This window comes from Brienomyrus brachyistius, unplaced genomic scaffold, assembly GCF_023856365.1.
Source record: "Brienomyrus brachyistius isolate T26 unplaced genomic scaffold, BBRACH_0.4 scaffold172, whole genome shotgun sequence".
Lineage (NCBI taxonomy): Eukaryota > Metazoa > Chordata > Actinopteri > Osteoglossiformes > Mormyridae > Brienomyrus > Brienomyrus brachyistius.
This window is the reverse complement of record NW_026042447.1, coordinates 167,246-180,934: the sequence shown is the minus strand read 5'-3', so window position 1 is coordinate 180,934 and position 13,689 is coordinate 167,246. Positions and strand designations below refer to the sequence as shown.

The 13,689-nt window shown below is 56.0% G+C and overlaps 1 protein-coding gene across 1 annotated transcript; it reads left to right on the top strand.

Moving 5' to 3' along the window:
• Positions 1-1,480: 1,480 nt before the first annotated feature.
• On the top strand, positions 1,481-9,453 carry LOC125728149 (germinal-center associated nuclear protein-like; the record flags this gene model as incomplete). The annotated part of the gene is made up of 19 exons (XM_049005222.1): positions 1,481-1,792; positions 1,874-1,899; positions 3,081-3,150; positions 3,239-3,378; positions 3,475-3,672; positions 3,752-4,020; positions 4,102-4,264; positions 4,348-4,502; positions 4,622-4,802; positions 5,249-5,328; positions 5,421-5,552; positions 5,636-5,741; positions 6,077-6,267; positions 7,258-7,318; positions 8,133-8,268; positions 8,421-8,518; positions 8,593-8,983; positions 9,087-9,338; positions 9,422-9,453. Coding segments are annotated over exons 1-19 (2,988 nt in total), but the record flags the coding sequence as incomplete, so codon positions are not given.
• Between the last annotated feature and the right edge of the window lie 4,236 nt (positions 9,454-13,689).

The window sequence follows — 13,689 nt, the reverse complement described above, 5'->3', positions numbered from 1 at the left end:
ACCTGGCTTGACGTCGAGTCCCTGGGCCCTTCCTCTTCCTCCTCACCACTTTTCTTGCCTTCTTCGTTACTGTCTGTACCGGAGATCGTAGTGCCCTCCCCAAAGATGGCTGCCCCACCTGCACTTGCCCTGGTATTGACCCTGTGCCTACACAGGTGCTCACATTTTAAGACCCCAAGTACCCTGTGCTCATCAGTTGAGACTGTTTCTGTGCCCATTTTTGTAGCAGAAGGAGCGCAGTGTCCGCAGTGACCAGGCTAGGGGAGCTGCCAGTTTGTATATTTCCGCAGATGTGACACAGGCGCGGATATAATCTCCCAGGCCGAAGGACGCCGAAATCTACCGCGCTGTAAGAACTCTGTTTCGACTTTTGAAGGCCGTATTTTTGGGCTTTTTACACAATGAATCCGTCTGGGCTTTTCGGCAGAACACAAGGCGGAGCGTTTCAGTCTCCGCGCGCCCCGACCTCGGGGCTCTTTTCCTTCGGCCAGCAGAACGCCCCTTTCGTGCAGCCGCCTGCCCTCGGCCAGGGCACCGGCCAGACCTCGCTCTTCAGTACATCGTCTGCCTTCGGCCAGACCGGATCCCTTTTCGGGCAGCCTGGCGGGACGGCGTCTGGACAGGCCCCGACCTTCGGCATGCCCGGTTCTGGGAGTCAGACCCCGTCGTTTGTACAGAGCGACACCAGGTTCGGCCCGCCGCCCTCCTTCGGGCAGCCGGCCGGGGTCGGTCAGAGCTCTGTCTTTAACCAGAACTCGGCTTTTCCCCAGACCTCTGCCTTCGGACAGACCGGCGGATTTGCTCAGCACACACCCGGCTTCGGCGGCTCTAACGCTATCTCCGCCTCCTCTGTTCCCCCCTCCTCGGGGTCTAGTCAACCACTGAGATTCGGACAGTTGTCCACAGGGTCTTCTTCGGTATTCTCCCCTGGAAGCGTTCAGGGCCGCGGATTTAGCACCTCAGAGTTCAGCTTCAAGCCGTCAGACGCAGCTGTGTTCAAACCTATTTATAGCGCCAGTCCTGAACCGGCTGTGTCCCAGGCTGTGTCCGAGTCTTTTGGTTCCAGCCCATCCAGCACCACCGCTACCAGTATGGACAGCAGTGGGCCTGCTCCTGCTGCCTCTGAGTTCCTTTCTGGAGCATTAGGTTTTAGCTTCTCACAGCCCATCGCAGTGTCCAGCAGCATCCTCCCCACCAAAGATGCACATCCCAGCACCACCCAGGAGTTCAGCTTCTCGAAACCAGCAGCACCCTCCGTTGGTGCTGGCAGTGGCCTGGGTGGGGGGACCTCCCAGGCCGCCTCTGTCTCCAGGTACTCTGCCTCTAGCCTCCATGAGCCCCGGCCACTGTTTGGTGCTGTCAGCTTTGGTCCGCTAAAACCCAAGACTGACGCTGGGGTTGTGTCTGGTGAGGTCCGTGGGGGGGGGCGGTGAGGGGGAGAATGCAGGGGAGGCAGCGGCTAAGGGTACCAAGCGGAAGGAGGAGATGGTGGAGCATTTATCAGAGGAGCCCCAAGTTGGTGCTGACTCCGCCCCCAGGCACCCTCCCAAGAGGCCCCTGGTCCGGGGCCGGGGGCCTGTCAGCAGCATCTTTCGCAGTGCCTTGACCAGCATCCTGAAGACACCGGCCCTACAGACCCGGCGAGAGCCGAAGAGGAGTGAGGAGCCACAGCCAGACTGGGGGGAGGCGGAGCACCAGGGTTCGATGGCACCGACCACCAGCCACTCACCCTCAACGCCGCCAAGGTCACAGGCCCCAACCCGGGAGGTCCTTGAGAGGGCGGAGGAGTTGGGTGAGTACTCCCAGGAAGAAGCACATTGGGTTCGAAGCCAAGTATAGTCTGAAAAACTGAACTCTGTGACACTTGCCACAGATCCCGAAACTGAGGCAGCATCAACAGTGAGACGTGCCCGCCGCCTGGACAGCACAGACAGCCTGGGGGGGATGTCACCCTCCGAAGCCATGGTGCTCCAATGCAAGAACATTCCAGCCAGTCTTAACAGCAAGGACATCCTGGGGGAACATTTCCGCCAGTTCGGACGTGTGCAGCGGATCTTCTGCAGGCCCCAGAAGAACCTGGCCATAGTGCACTTCCACGACCATGTGAGCAATGGCTTTGCACACCTTTGGGGGGGGGGCTTGGTCGCTGTACTCATTAGGCTGTGCTCTCGTCCATGATCTCCCGGGCTTTCCTCACTGACTTTTGGTATCTTTCAGGCTTCTGCTGCCAAAGCCAAGAAGAAGGGCAAACTGCTGCGCAGGCATTAGCTCACCATCTTCTGGCAGAGGAAGAAGCAGAGTGAGTGACTATTACGGTGCTCTCTATCTGTGCATCGAGCCAAGGCCAGGGCGGGGTCTTTGTGACTCGTTGCAGCCTTTCATTCCCATGTCAGCTGTTTCGATGAACTGGTTCTGTGTGTCTCTTAGGTCCAGGAGAGAAGGGCCAAAGGCCTCCAGATGACCCTGATCCTCAGAGCCAGGCAGGAGGCTTTGAGTCAGCCCCTGTCTGCAAAGCCCTCTCCAAATCCACCTCCGGCTGGTCCTCCAGCTCATCCCTATCCAGAGGGTAATCTTGTCTTTAAATCATTCTCTTACCGTAAGAGTAAATAACTCAATTTTACAATAAGATGGCCGGGTCTTTATTAAATTAAGTTAGGGAAGAAAATCACCTTTTTGAAACCCAATGCAAGTTCTTTAAAAAAAAAAAAAAAAAATCTGGATCACTCTGGTTTTTTATTATGTATACATTTTGTTAGTTTTTTTTCCAAGCAGCTTGAGTTATGTTAGGTCATCTGGTAATGAAACTCTTTACCTCAGGCTCGGATTCGTGACATTAAAGTCAAACTGAGTTCTTTGGCTGCTATGCCCCCTACTGGCCAGGTGTTCAAAGGAGCCCAGGTTTTGCCAGCTTTTAGAAGCTCTTCAGCCTTTGGTCTGTCCCTCTCAGGTCACCAGCCAAGAAACCCCTGGCGACAAAGGCCCTGCAGTTTGAGAGTGAGCCGCAGATGGAGCCCAGCCCAGACGGCCTCGAATCCGAACATCTAGCCAGCAGCCTCCCCTCTCCCCTCTTCCACCTGATTGGCCAGGTAGCTGAAACCGCAGAGGAGAAGTATCGTCTGCTAGAGCAGCGGGACAAGATCCTGCGACAGGGTAGGTCCCCCTAGGGTCACGTTGCTGAGCCACCCCCCCCTCCCACCCCAAAGTGAATCGCCAGCTGACACGGTCTCCTCTGGCACAGCTCGGCCCAAGAGGACCGACCTGGATCTGTCCAAGGTGTTTGTGGGTACGTGTCCTGACATGTGTCCGGAGAAGGAGCGTTACATGAGGGAGACCCGGAACCAACTGAGCTCTTTTGAGGTCATCCCCAACACGGAGAAGGTATCACCACCCCTGCCCCTCTTTCCTAATGCTTCCCCCTCCCCGCCATGAATTGACAGACCACAGGCTGCAAATCACCCTCTGCACCCCACGCAGGTGGACCACACTGCTGCCATTAAGGAGTACAGCAGGTCCTCTGCTGACCAGGAGGAGCCCCTCCCCCATGAACTGCGGCCCTTTACTGTGCTGAACATGACCATGAACTACCTGGTTACCCAGGTCATGGACCAGGGTGAGGACAACTACCGTGACTGGTATGACTTTGTGTGGAACCGCACACGAGGTATCCGGAAGGTGAGCAACATTAGTCCGTGTCTCATTATTCCTGTGCCCTGCGGGCCTCGCCCTGATCCTTTTTCTGGGCCATCTGCAGGATATCACTCAGCAGCACCTGTGCGACCCGCTTACGGTGTCCCTTATTGAAAAGTGCGCCCGCTTCCACATCCACTGCGCACACCACCTGTGCCAGGAGCCCATGATGTCCTTTGATGCTAAGATCAACAATGAAAACCTGACCAAATGCCTGCAGAGCCTCAAGGAGATGTACCAGGACCTGGCCAGCAAGAACATCTACTGCCCTCATGAGGCAGAGTTTCGGCAGTACAGCGTGCTCCTGAAGCTCAATGATGGAGACATCCTCCGGTGGGTGGCTGGCCGGCAGTCGGTGTCCCGTGTCACCGTGGCACCTCTCCAGCTGACATTTCATTCCCTCCCTACCTGCAGGGAGGTGCAGCAATTCCGGGCGGAGCTCCGAAACTCTCCGGAGGTGAAGTTTGCCGTCCAGGCCTTTGCCGCTGTCAACAGCAACAACTTCGTGAGGTTCTTCAAGCTGGTCAAGGTGGCCTCGTATCTGGCTGGTTGCATCTTGCACCGCTACTTCGACCAGGTGGGGGAGCCGTTGCTCCGCTCCCTACATCCTCATCAGCCCCAATACCTCACTTACCTGGACCGCTCTGGTGCCCCCTACAGGTGCGCCGTGAGGCTCTGCGGGCCCTGAATGTGGCCTACAGCTCCCGTGGTTCCACCACATTCCCGGTCGAAGACCTGGTCCGGATGCTCATGTTCCAGAATGCCGGCGAGGCTTCGGACCTCGCGCTGCAGTATGGGCTCGCGGTCGATGCAGGGTAAGGCTGGGCTGTGCTTCGTTGTCCCTTTTGTGTTGGGGGCAGGGTGGCTTATCTCTGATGGGGGTGCTAATCTATGATGGGTGGTATATTTTATTGAAGCTCTGCCCTCCCCCTAGCATGGTGGAGCTAAGCCGGACAGCGTACCAGGAGCCTGAGATCCAGCCACGTCCAAAGCGCTCTGTGGCCATCGCAAGGAAGCGGGAGGTGCTGGTGGGCCAAGTGGTCAACGGCGCGCCACTGCCCAACCCACCCCAACACACACCCGTCAACAGCTTTGACAGCCGCAACAAGTACCGTGGGGATGGGCAGCCAGCGGAGGCAGGCAGTGTGCCCAGGGCTGGTGCGTCTGCACTCCACCTTCCGCTAACTGTTACGCTTCGTCCACCTTCTGGCCTCTGATTGTAATTTTGTCATTTTTCCTGCCCACGCTGTAGCAGCCTCCCCTCAGAGGCCCCCCATTGAGCTGGATGCGCGGGCCCTCCAGCACCGATCCAAGATGCCGAGCGACCCAGCGGAGTCAGCTGGCCTCCCTGGTAGAGAGGAGAGTGGAGCACTTGGGGCATCTCCGTCGGAGGCACCACCAGTCGCCCCACCTACGCCTCCCCCACCGGAGCCCGTTTACACAGAGCAGGTGATAGATTGCTCATTGCTGCGTGTCAACCCAGTAGCAGTGTGTTGGTATTGCCATAGTAATGACAAATAACCCCCCCCCCCCCTTGCAGGACATCGCCACGGAGGTAGAGGCCATGCTGGAGGAGGTAGTGCAGGCCGAGGTGGCTGACGTGGCTGCCACCGAAGCCGAGTACATCTCTGCTGCACTCAGGTAGGAGCGTGAGCCAGATAGGGAGCAGTGGCCTCTAGAGGGTTGTCACACTCAACCAACACCAGTTTGGTGATGTGGATGGGTTGTTGCAGCATGTGCAACGGCCAGGTGGAGGCAGTGCTGAGTGAGGTGGTGGAGCAGATGCTGCGGGAGGTTTCTGCTGCCGAGATCCAGGCAGAGAGGGAGCATATCGCTGAGGAGAAGCGCAGGATGGAGGAAGCCAGGTAGGCCTCACCTGTCTGGGCTGGGGAGGAGGGGTGGGTGCATTTTGAGGGGATGTGCCATCTGATGGGCCTGTCTCTGTCAGGAGAAAGCAGGAACACGAGGAGCTCCTGGCCCGGCTCAGCAAGACACTGTGTGCCGAGATCACACAGGAGGTGCTGCGCGACTGCATCGTGGAGACTGCCTCAACAGAGATCAGGTACTGGTGAGCCAAGGGGGATCAGAGGTCATAGAGAGTGTTCAGATAACTGTATATAGGCTGAACGCATGCCCCTTCGTGCCAGGCGTGCCCAAGAAGAGCAGGCAGAATGTGTGGCTCGCAGCTCACAAGACGTGTGTGAGGTACTGCTGGAGGAGACGCTGTGTGGTGAGCTCACCCTGCTGGCCCAAGACGTCCTGGAAGCAGAGCTTCTGAGTATACGCAGGTTCATCAAAAGGTAAGGGGCAGTGGTAAGGGGACCAGATATTTTGCCCACATGCTCGCCGACAACCGGGCTTCACCCTGTGCATGTGTTGCAGGTGGCGTGATGTGGTGGCCGTGCGCAGGCAGCTGAAGCGACAGATGCGTGATTTTCCTGCTGCCCCTGGCTGTGTGGACCCCCGCTTCAGGCTGCAGGCCTTGGCCCCCAGTGCCCCCCCCTCACCCTGCCTGGACAGGCTGGCCCGGGGCGTGGTCAACCTGGGGCACGCTGGGGACCTCTCTGTTTCCTGCACCAGGTACATCTCTCTCACAGCATAATAATGCTGACCTAATATTCATAATAGAGGTGCACCGATCCCACTTTTTCAGTGCCAATATAATCCTGATACCTGAACATAAGGTATTGGCTGATTATGAGTATGATCCAGTACCAAAGCTCTTTTTTTTTTTTTTTCCAAGCTAGTAAATACAAATGGAAAAGAAGTTTTAATTAGCCCACAAGAAACATACATAAGATACTGTTCCACCTCTTTTGTGCATCTTGTATTGAGCATTTTTGAGACATTTTGCAGTTGTTTGAATATCTTCACAAGTACACCCAAGTGGCATGCGTCACTTTTCACTGTGATAGCAGCACCTCGTGTATCAAGCTATAGCGAGTGCGCAAAACAGCCCAAGCTGGCTTCCAAATCCATCGCTTTTTTTCATATTACTTGCATTGCCTTAATTGAGTGCACTATTAGTGGGATTTTCCACTGAATGTTACTTTGTTTTTACAAAGATCGCAAATCGCTGTGCTACTGGTTGTTTCAAGCATAAAATTCTTCCAGGTTTTAGACATGTTAGTTTGCTTCGCAAGCATGCAAGTTGCATTTGCTACCATCACCTGATCCTTCCACTACAAAGGACATGCACATGACGTCATAGCAGGGGAAGTCACTGCACTCACACACACTGAGTGTCAAAAAACCGAGGAAGCGTTAACGTTCAGCTTGAATGCCACAAAAAATAAAAAAGGGGGGAAAGCTGTTGTGCGATTTGATTGTACCACTCAGTATAAGAAGAAATAGACTGGCAATAACTAAATAATTATTGAACATGGATCGGTCACATGTGGCCGATGTCCGATCCGTCTGATTAGGTATCTTGAATATTGGATCGGGGCACCTCTGCTGAATTAGACAGTACTTCCCAAAATGACTTCCGTCCTGTCCGTTTATTTTGCTGGCCATTGATTTGCTGTAGTGTTAAGTGTACCGATGCTGACACTCTGCTGCCTTCTGCAGGTTGGCGAAGATGCGAAGGGAAACCGAGCATCAGATGAAGGTTCACTTGTTCTACCAGCAGCTCCTGAGGTATGGTGCTACTGTAGAGTAGCTGTTAGCCATCCATCACTCTCCATGTGCTCATCTACATCTCCATCCACTTCAGCGAATCTGTGTGGGGGCCACTGGACCTGCTCAGTCTGGTGGCAGCAAGCGTCTCGAACCCATCTGACACAATCTTCTGGAAGGCAGCCCTCTTGTTGCCAAGTGATCATGAAAGAGATGCCAGTGTTGCTAACCAGTAAGTGGGGGAACTGGGTGTCGTTCGGGGAGGGATTGGGTGTTAGTTGGGTTTAGAGGTCCTGGAGCTTACATTTGTGCCCCCCTCCCATCTCTGATGCAGGATTTTGACAGAATGGCTGGAGTCCAAATTCGGTAACTCGGAGAAGCAAGAACACAGGGAGATGGTCCCCAACGGACACATGCAAACCTTGAGCATCAGCAGCGGCCTGCGGAGCGTGGGGGAGCGCATGCACACAGTGCACGTGTGTGTGAAGGTGTGGCAGATAGGGGGGAACTTGCCGATGAATATCGACAGGCTTCATGCCCCTGTGTTGCATGTTCTGTCATTAATGTTAGTCTAGCATAGCTTAACATAGCCTAGCATAGTCTGGCACTATGTGATATTAGCAGGTCCTGTGGTAACACAGATGTTTGCGAAGGGTGCAAGTGCAGGAAGTGAGGCCATGTTTCTCACTGTGGGTCAGGTGGCCCGCGGGCCCCTCAGCGAGGAAGGCCAGTTGGCATTGGAGAAGCGGAAGGGGCTGATGGGCATGGGCGCCCTGCTGATGCTGCTGCCCTCGGCAGTCAGTCCCGGGGCTGATGAGGAAGACGGGGACATCTTCCTGTTATCCGCCCTGCTGCAACTCCGGCAGATCCAGCAGGCTAATGCCTGGCCACAGGCCCTTCCTCTGGTGGTGGTGGTCCCAGGGCAGGCTGGGCACAGGGCCAGCGATGAACGGCTAGAGGAAGGTGTGACACTAACCGTGTCTATGACAACAGGTGTCGCGTGGGATTCGCTTACTTTACTTATAGCATTTCTCTTGAGGCTATGTTTACGTATGCAGAGCTAATACAGTTGGTTTGTTCCTCCTGTCTGACCATCGGTTTCCTTTCCCTGTAAGACCTGATGCTTCAGACACTCATTGAGGAAGGTTTGATTTCAGAGTACATGTTCGTCCATATCCCCGAGACCACGAACGAACCCCAAGGATCCGAGCAGGTGAGTGTGCATGTTGTCGCTGGCCTCGGTAAGATTGAACCATCCCATTGACCATCACCCCCGTCTCCCCGCAGATCCGCCATGCCGTCAGGTGGCTCGCTGCCCGCTCCACGGCACCAGCCCGGCTCGTCTCGCAGACGTTGGTGCAGGTTGTGGAGGCCGGGCTCTGCCGCGAGTTTGCTGGTAGGCTTCACCGTGATCGGAGGGACCGTGACATGGCGGGACTGCCCTCCCAGGGCCCTGCACCCGTCATCGGCCTCTACAACACTGTCCTGGCTTTCTTGGCTGGCCTTGTGTCGTCCCCGAGTCTGGCTGGCCTCTCCTGGCCCGTGGCAGAGTTCTTGGTGCCAGGGGGTGGTGACTGCCTACCACATCTGCTCTGGAACTCGGCTGAGCACCTGGAGTGGCTCCAGGGGGCAGTCCTGAGCCTGCGGCTGCCCGACTGGCCGCTGCCAGCCGTGGGGGGTATGTCCATGCCTCAGATTCGGAATTCGGACTTCTTGCTAAGTGGCTGCTTCTTAGTCTGTTTCCTTAAATTTCTGCTGCTGCCACCGCTCCCCCCACCCAGCTCCTTGGAGCCAGCTGGTTGCCTCCATCTTCCAGTACGTATCTCAAATCCCATGGTCCCGCCACAGCCAGCCACTCCTTATGTCCCAGTTGGAGAACCTTTTGGAGAGGCTGCGTCAGGACTGTGTGGGCCGAGGTGGGGGGCCGGACAAGGAGCCCACTTTCTGGGAGGTGCCCTGGGACGAAATTGTCATGCTCTGTGTAGAGCACCAACTCCGGGACTGGAACCCTCCTGGGTGCCCCGTGAGTGAAGGTGAGGGGGGTGGGGTGGGTCTGACGTTTGGGGGGGCCTACTGGGGATGCCATGCAGGTGTGAACCTATCCCACCATCTTCAGATGTCATCAGTGACGACGGAGAAATCTCGGTGTATTTCCTGAGCGATGGGCTGCAGGGCTTCATACCGCCGTCCTGCTGGGTGGATGCCGTAAAGCAGACGCACAGGGACAAGCAGCAGGGGAAGGCAGGGTAAGAGCCAGCCAGCCATGTAAATCTAACACATTCCAGATAGACTGTTAACAGTGACCTGCAGATTTAATGAATATTATTTACTATTAAATGGAAGAAGAGGGAAAGCCATCAGCTTCCAGTCTTGCTCATATCCCCAAGAGTGGTGTACAATACTGGCTTCTTATCCAAAGTCTCTGCCATTGCAGGTGTCACCAGAGCATGTGGCCTCATCCTCGACTGGCCAGGCCACGTCTTCAACAGAAGCTGTTTCACAGCATGGTTGAGGACCCTGAGTCCGGATCCGGTGTTGCCCCTGTTTTGGATGCTGCCTCCAGCCCCCAGGACCTCCTGGCTCGCATTGAGGAGGAGAAAGAACAGAGCCGCAGGTCTGACAGAGAACAGACATGCTACACACGTGTACTCTCTCATGTGAGTTGTGGCATAAACATTGAGCCATTTCCTGTTTGACTTGGATCTGCAGGTTCGAGGACCAGCTGCGTACCTGGCTTGACGTCGAGTCCCTGGGCCCTTCCTCTTCCTCCTCACCACTTTTCTTGCCTTCTTCGTTACTGTCTGTACCGGAGATCGTAGTGCCCTCCCCAAAGATGGCTGCCCCACCTGCACTTGCCCTGGTATTGACCCTGTGCCTACACAGGTGCTCACATTTTAAGACCCCAAGTACCCTGTGCTCATCAGTTGAGACTGTTTCTGTGCCCATTTTTGTAGCAGAAGGAGCGCAGTGTCCGCAGTGACCAGGCCAGGGGAGCTGCCAGTTTGTATATTTCCGCAGATGTGACACAGGCGCGGATATAATCTCCCAGGCCGAAGGACGCCGAAATCTACCGCGCTGTAAGAACTCTGTTTCGACTTTTGAAGGCCGTATTTTTGGGCTTTTTACACAATGAATCCGTCTGGGCTTTTCGGCAGAACACAAGGCGGAGCGTTTCAGTCTCCGCGCGCCCCGACCTCGGGGCTCTTTTCCTTCGGCCAGCAGAACGCCCCTTTCGTGCAGCCGCCTGCCCTCGGCCAGGGCACCGGCCAGACCTCGCTCTTCAGTACATCGTCTGCCTTCGGCCAGACCGGATCCCTTTTCGGGCAGCCTGGCGGGACGGCGTCTGGACAGGCCCCGACCTTCGGCATGCCCGGTTCTGGGAGTCAGACCCCGTCGTTTGTACAGAGCGACACCAGGTTCGGCCCGCCGCCCTCCTTCGGGCAGCCGGCCGGGGTCGGTCAGAGCTCTGTCTTTAACCAGAACTCGGCTTTTCCCCAGACCTCTGCCTTCGGACAGACCGGCGGATTTGCTCAGCACACACCCGGCTTCGGCGGCTCTAACGCTATCTCCGCCTCCTCTGTTCCCCCCTCCTCGGGGTCTAGTCAACCACTGAGATTCGGACAGTTGTCCACAGGGTCTTCTTCGGTATGGGTGGGGGGGTGGGGGGACCTCCCAGGCCGCCTCTGTCTCCAGGTACTCTGCCTCTAGCCTCCATGAGCCCCGGCCACTGTTTGGTGCTGTCAGCTTTGGTCCGCTAAAACCCAAGACTGACGCTGGGGTTGTGTCTGGTGAGGTCCGTGGGGGGGGGGCGGTGAGGGGGAGAATGCAGGGGAGGCAGCGGCTAAGGGTACCAAGCGGAAGGAGGAGATGGTGGAGCATTTATCAGAGGAGCCCCAAGTTGGTGCTGACTCCGCCTCCAGGCACCCTCCCAAGAGGCCCCTGGTCCGGGGCCGGGGGCCTGTCAGCAGCATCTTTCGCAGTGCCTTGACCAGCATCCTGAAGACACCGGCCCTACAGACCCGGCGAGAGCCGAAGAGGAGTGAGGAGCCACAGCCAGACTGGGGGGAGGCGGAGCACCAGGGTTCGATGGCACCGACCACCAGCCACTCACCCTCAACGCCGCCAAGGTCACAGGCCCCAACCCGGGAGGTCCTTGAGAGGGCGGAGGAGTTGGGTGAGTACTCCCAGGAAGAAGCACATTGGGTTCGAAGCCAAGTATAGTCTGAAAAACTGAACTCTGTGACACTTGCCACAGATCCCGAAACTGAGGCAGCATCAACAGTGAGACGTGCCCGCCGCCTGGACAGCACAGACAGCCTGGGGGGGATGTCACCCTCCGAAGCCATGGTGCTCCAATGCAAGAACATTCCAGCCAGTCTTAACAGCAAGGACATCCTGGGGGAACATTTCCGCCAGTTCGGACGTGTGCAGCGGATCTTCTGCAGGCCCCAGAAGAACCTGGCCATAGTGCACTTCCACGACCATGTGAGCAATGGCTTTGCACACCTTTGGGGGGGGGGGCTTGGTCGCTGTACTCATTAGGCTGTGCTCTCGTCCATGATCTCCCGGGCTTTCCTCACTGACTTTTGGTATCTTTCAGGCTTCTGCTGCCAAAGCCAAGAAGAAGGGCAAACTGCTGCGCAGGCATTAGCTCACCATCTTCTGGCAGAGGAAGAAGCAGAGTGAGTGACTATTACGGTGCTCTCTATCTGTGCATCGAGCCAAGGCCAGGGCGGGGTCTTTGTGACTCGTTGCAGCCTTTCATTCCCATGTCAGCTGTTTCGATGAACTGGTTCTGTGTGTCTCTTAGGTCCAGGAGAGAAGGGCCAAAGGCCTCCAGATGACCCTGATCCTCAGAGCCAGGCAGGAGGCTTTGAGTCAGCCCCTGTCTGCAAAGCCCTCTCCAAATCCACCTCCGGCTGGTCCTCCAGCTCATCCCTATCCAGAGGGTAATCTTGTCTTTAAATCATTCTCTTACCGTAAGAGTAAATAACTCAATTTTACAATAAGATGGCCGGGTCTTTATTAAATTAAGTTAGGGAAGAAAATCACCTTTTTGAAACCCAATGCAAGTTCTTTAAAAAAAAAAAAAAAATCTGGATCACTCTGGTTTTTTATTATGTATACATTTTGTTAGTTTTTTTTCCAAGCAGCTTGAGTTATGTTAGGTCATCTGGTAATGAAACTCTTTACCTCAGGCTCGGATTCGTGACATTAAAGTCAAACTGAGTTCTTTGGCTGCTATGCCCCCTACTGGCCAGGTGTTCAAAGGAGCCCAGGTTTTGCCAGCTTTTAGAAGCTCTTCAGCCTTTGGTCTGTCCCTCTCAGGTCACCAGCCAAGAAACCCCTGGCGACAAAGGCCCTGCAGTTTGAGAGTGAGCCGCAGATGGAGCCCAGCCCAGACGGCCTCGAATCCGAACATCTAGCCAGCAGCCTCCCCTCTCCCCTCTTCCACCTGATTGGCCAGGTAGCTGAAACCGCAGAGGAGAAGTATCGTCTGCTAGAGCAGCGGGACAAGATCCTGCGACAGGGTAGGTCCCCCTAGGGTCACGTTGCTGAGCCACCCCCCCCTCCCACCCCAAAGTGAATCGCCAGCTGACACGGTCTCCTCTGGCACAGCTCGGCCCAAGAGGACCGACCTGGATCTGTCCAAGGTGTTTGTGGGTACGTGTCCTGACATGTGTCCGGAGAAGGAGCGTTACATGAGGGAGACCCGGAACCAACTGAGCTCTTTTGAGGTCATCCCCAACACGGAGAAGGTATCACCACCCCTGCCCCTCTTTCCTAATGCTTCCCCCTCCCCGCCATGAATTGACAGACCACAGGCTGCAAATCACCCTCTGCACCCCACGCAGGTGGACCACACTGCTGCCATTAAGGAGTACAGCAGGTCCTCTGCTGACCAGGAGGAGCCCCTCCCCCATGAACTGCGGCCCTTTACTGTGCTGAACATGACCATGAACTACCTGGTTACCCAGGTCATGGACCAGGGTGAGGACAACTACCGTGACTGGTATGACTTTGTGTGGAACCGCACACGAGGTATCCGGAAGGTGAGCAACATTAGTCCGTGTCTCATTATTCCTGTGCCCTGCGGGCCTCGCCCTGATCCTTTTTCTGGGCCATCTGCAGGATATCACTCAGCAGCACCTGTGCGACCCGCTTACGGTGTCCCTTATTGAAAAGTGCGCCCGCTTCCACATCCACTGCGCACACCACCTGTGCCAGGAGCCCATGATGTCCTTTGATGCTAAGATCAACAATGAAAACCTGACCAAATGCCTGCAGAGCCTCAAGGAGATGTACCAGGACCTGGCCAGCAAGAACATCTACTGCCCTCATGAGGCAGAGTTTCGGCAGTACAGCGTGCTCCTGAAGCTCAAT